The sequence below is a fragment of the Urocitellus parryii genome, chromosome 9 (genome assembly GCF_045843805.1).
Source record: "Urocitellus parryii isolate mUroPar1 chromosome 9, mUroPar1.hap1, whole genome shotgun sequence".
NCBI classification, from domain to species: Eukaryota; Metazoa; Chordata; class Mammalia; order Rodentia; family Sciuridae; genus Urocitellus; species Urocitellus parryii.
Genome location: NC_135539.1, coordinates 127,981,716 through 127,986,161, shown reverse-complemented (window position 1 = coordinate 127,986,161; position 4,446 = coordinate 127,981,716). Strand labels below are relative to the sequence as shown.

The following is a 4,446-nucleotide window of genomic DNA, read 5'->3' as shown; positions in this document are numbered from 1 at the left end:
AGAGTAACAGAGAGAGAGCACCAGGGCCACAATATGTAATCCCCAAGGCAAGATACCAGTGAACCACTTCCTCCAGCCATACTCCACCTGCCTACAGATACCACACAATAATGCATTCCAATTATTAATGCATCACCTGGATTATTCCTCTGATGAGGTTAAAGCTCTTCCAGTCTAATCATGTCACCTACTGCATTACTATGGGAGCTTTGGGCAGAATTTTCATATCCAAACCATAACAGCCAATAAACTGAGTTGATGAGGAAAGTAGCCATTAGTAACTTTCATGATACAGCTATGCTGAACATAATACTCATGTTAGTGACAGATAATAAATTTAATAATTTATTAATTCAATAATAAATTTCTTTCAAACAAAAAAAAATTAAGAAACATCTCAGAAGAATGGGAGAAAAACAGAGGAGCAGGGCAGGGGAGTGTCCCAGGGAGAACAGTCTCTGATGTCTTGGGCAGGTGGGGGCAGAGGAGACTCCTGATGCCAGGGGGTGCAGAAGTGCTCTTGGCTGGAGCCCGTGCAGAGAGACCTGAAGTACTGGCACATCTGGCTCCTGCAGCTGTTCAGAGTCACATCACTGACGTCACACCCAGGTGTCAGGACCCTCAGGGCACAGGGTGCTCTGGCTGTCTACCAGTCTTGTCTTTCACCTCTTCCCTTCCTTGGAGCCACACTGTTTAGGAATCTGCCCATTTCTGCCTCTTACACTGGCACCACCTTCTTACTGACTCGAGGCAGGCAACAGCACAGGTGCCGGACACAGGCCGCAATCCTCCTAGTTACCCTCTTCCAACGATTTCTGTTGTTATGGGGCGGCCCAGTGTCAGGCTGGGAGGCTGTATCAGGTGTGGGGGTGCTTGCAGGCAGGAAGGGGAGATGAATGGCCTGCAGGCTGGCCCTTCTGAGGCCCTTCTGCCCTGTCTGTCCGTCCTCCATACTCAGCTGCAGCTCACAGGGGAAGGTGTGAAGGGCAGGCTCACTGTGACTCCTCTTTGGGAGGACAGGGTGTGGGCGAGGCTTAACCCTTGGAGGCCCAGGCTTCCCCTGGAACGTGCAGCCTGCCCCCTGACTTTTCTGGTGCTTCAGGATTAAGTAGGTAGCCATGGCTGTATCGAAATTTCTCTTGGCCAGAGACACCCAGATCTTGTAAGGATCATAGCCCATATCAATCAAGATGGTCATTATTTCAGGGTCGGGGTGTTTGGGGAGTGCCTCACTACAACGAGGGGGTAAATACTGCTCACCCTGTGCCAGCCATGGGTGCTGAAGGATTTGCTGGACTGTAGGCTGCTTCCTGGGATCCAGGGTCAGTATTTGGTGGATGAGCCTCCGGGCTTCCACAGACAGATGGCGGGTGCCAAAGTAGGTTTCCAGCACAATCTGCCTCCGCATCGCCAGAGTGGTGGGCCCCACAAATGGACACCTCCCTGTCAACATAAAGTACAGAATGACGCCCAGTCTCCAGATGTCCACTGGGGGGCCCTCAAACGCTTGCTTCAGGACACATCTGGTAGCAAGATGAAAGAGACTGCCCCAGAAGTCCTTCCAATTCTGCCCAGAGCTGACCCTGGTGCTGAGACCAAAGTCAATAAGCTTAATGTTGCCTCCGGCATCCAACAGGATGTTGTCTGGCTTCAGGTCTCGGTGCACGATGCCCTGGGCATGGCAGTAGCCCACTGCACACACCATCTGCCGGAAAAGCCGCCGGGCCTCTTCCTCCTGCAGGCCATCCTCTGGGACGTGGCTAACTAGCTGTCCCCCACCTGCGGGCTCCATCACCATGTAGATGTGGCTGGAGGTCTCAATAACCTGGAACAACTGGATCACGTGGGGATGCTCCAGGGTCCTCATCATATCCGGCTCACAGAGGACCTGGAGGTTCTGCTCTATCTTCTCCACGACTTTCACTGCCACCTCTGCCCCAGTGAGGCGATGGCGGGCTAGTTTTACCTGGCCATACCCGCCATACCCAATGTCCCTCAGGACCTCATACTGGTCCTGGAAGACTGCTTCTTTGCAGGAGCCGGGCCCCTGCAGCCCTACACTCGTCTCTCTACTCTGGCTGACCATCCTAAGCCGGAACACCAAAGAAGGAGGCTAGCTAAAAAAATAAATAACAGACCAAAACAACAAATGCAAATCAGAAACAAAAACAAGACAAAACAACAAACCCAAATCAAAGAACCAATATCCAAAGACCACCGCCAACACCAACCACCAACCACCAAACGCGCTAACTATCTGGGAGTCCGACAGGTCACCACCAAGAGCTTCCTGTACTTATGGACAAAAGTCCAGCTGCAGCCACTTTCTTATATACCCGCTGTTTGAGACTTTCTCACAATGGCTCCTTGTGACATCAGAGCCAGTCATTGCCCAGTCATGCCTGGCCATAACCCCCTGTGGTCATCTGTTTTGGGGGCCTCCAGAGCTTTTTCCATTTTCAGAATGGGAATAAGGAAGGACTCCAGACATTTTTCGCTTTAATGGGTTATGGAGACTGATATTTACTTGTTTAGAAATTAAAATTTGTATGGAATTTCAATGTACTTTTCATTTTCAGTCTAAAAATCTGTAATAACTTTGTGCTTTGCCAGAACACACCAGATCTCCACTCAAGATATTCAATTCCTTTTTCTTCCAACTTCAAATAACTGGCGTCAAAAGGACAGCAGTACCTCACTCACATGGTGATGCCATCACAAAATGCTCTGTTCCCTGAGTCACCATAGAGCATGCTATTAACACCTGGGGGTGAGAGGGAGGAAAGGTTCATCACGGTTTCCCCACATGGTCCTACACACAACGGAGACGTGCTACATTGTGGCACCTTGACTGAGGGGGACGGAGGTAGAGAGGTACAGGAGAGCATTTTCTGTTAGGGAGGATGTGCTTCTGGAGGTTCACACCAGAGTCCTTTCTCCATCTCCTGTTAAAGGGAATGCCCAGGGGAACTGCACAGAAACACCTGTAGGATATACCTAAAATGAAGGGGATGGAAGATCAAATATTTTATGTAAAAAAACAATTAAATAAATAAGATAATCAAAAATGAACACAGGGCACAGTGAATCAGGGGCTTGCACTGCTCTCCTTATAAGGACACAAGCCTGCGAGAATGAGAAGCCCACCCTGCTCTCCTTATAAGGACATCAGTGCCACTGAGCCAGCAGCCCACCCAGGCCTCCTTATAAGGACACTGGTCCCACTGAAACATAATCTTGCCCTCCTCCCTTACGACCTCGTCTTGGGTAAGCACATCATAGTATTACCATTTCTGAAAACAAGCCCTTATTCCTAGGAGTGGGACAAGAATCTATAGAAATGCTATGAGAGACATAATTTAACCCCTAAACTCCCCTATCTCTATTTTCTATGAGTTTTTATCCATAGATGTCAAAGTTTGTCACGTGGCATTTCTATATTCATCTGTACACTCACAGGTTCCTGGGCGTATCAATGAAGTGCATGTCCTCAGTCAGTGTGGCCTTGCAAACTCCTGATGTCCTATGGCCAATCACCTTTCACTTGGTCCACTCTTAAAGATTCCACTGGCCAACAGCACCTCGCTGAGCAACAAGCTGGGATACATGAACCCTTTGGGGTGGAGACACATGGTACCCAGACCCAGTGACACTATTTCCTTATCACACTGTTGATATCCTCAGGGTCTGTTGTAATTAATATTCCATTTAATATTTGGTATTGGAAATTTGTTCTTTCTTCCGTGTTATTACAAATTTGTAAATTTTATTAATCATTTCAAACAACCAGCTTTTTGTCCCACTGATTTCTTCCATTATTTCTTTTTCTAATTTTTAAAAATTTGTTCTTTTTAGTTGTACATTATAGTAAAATGTATTTGGACATATCATACATACATGGAGTCTAACTTTTTATTCTTATGATGCTGGAGGTGGACTTGTCCTGTGTTCATAGGTGAACATAGGAAACTTATGTCTGATCTGTTCTACTGTCTTTCTTATTCCCATCTTCACTCCCTTCCCTCATTCCCCTTTGTCTAATCCAATGAACTTTTGTTCCACCACCCCTTATTTTGTTAGCATCCACACATTAAAGAGAATATTCAGCCTTTAGTTTTTTGGGATTGGCTTATTTCACTTTAGCATGGTAGTCTCCAGTTACATCCATTTACCAGCAAATGCCATAATTTCATTCTTCTTTGTGGCTAAGTAATATTCTGTTGTGTATATATTAACACATTTTCTTTCTCTATTCATGTCTTGAAGGATACCTAGGTTGGTTTCATAGCTTAGGTATTGTGAATTGAGCTGCTGTAAACATTGTTGTGGTCGCATCACTATAGTATGCTGAATTTCAGTCCTTTGGGTATATGCTGAGGAGTGAGATAACTGGGTGAAATGGTGGTTCCATTCCAAGATTTATGAGGCCTCTCTATACTGCTTTCC

The 4,446-nt window shown here is 46.6% G+C and overlaps 1 protein-coding gene across 1 annotated transcript; it reads right to left on the bottom strand.

The window, feature by feature from the left end:
• Positions 1-718: 718 nt before the first annotated feature.
• Positions 719-2,086, bottom strand: LOC113184116 (sperm motility kinase 2B-like). The gene has a single exon (XM_026390711.2). It carries the CDS (start codon positions 2,084-2,086, stop codon positions 719-721), a length of 1,368 nt encoding a protein of 455 aa, XP_026246496.2.
• Positions 2,087-4,446: the final 2,360 nt, after the last annotated feature.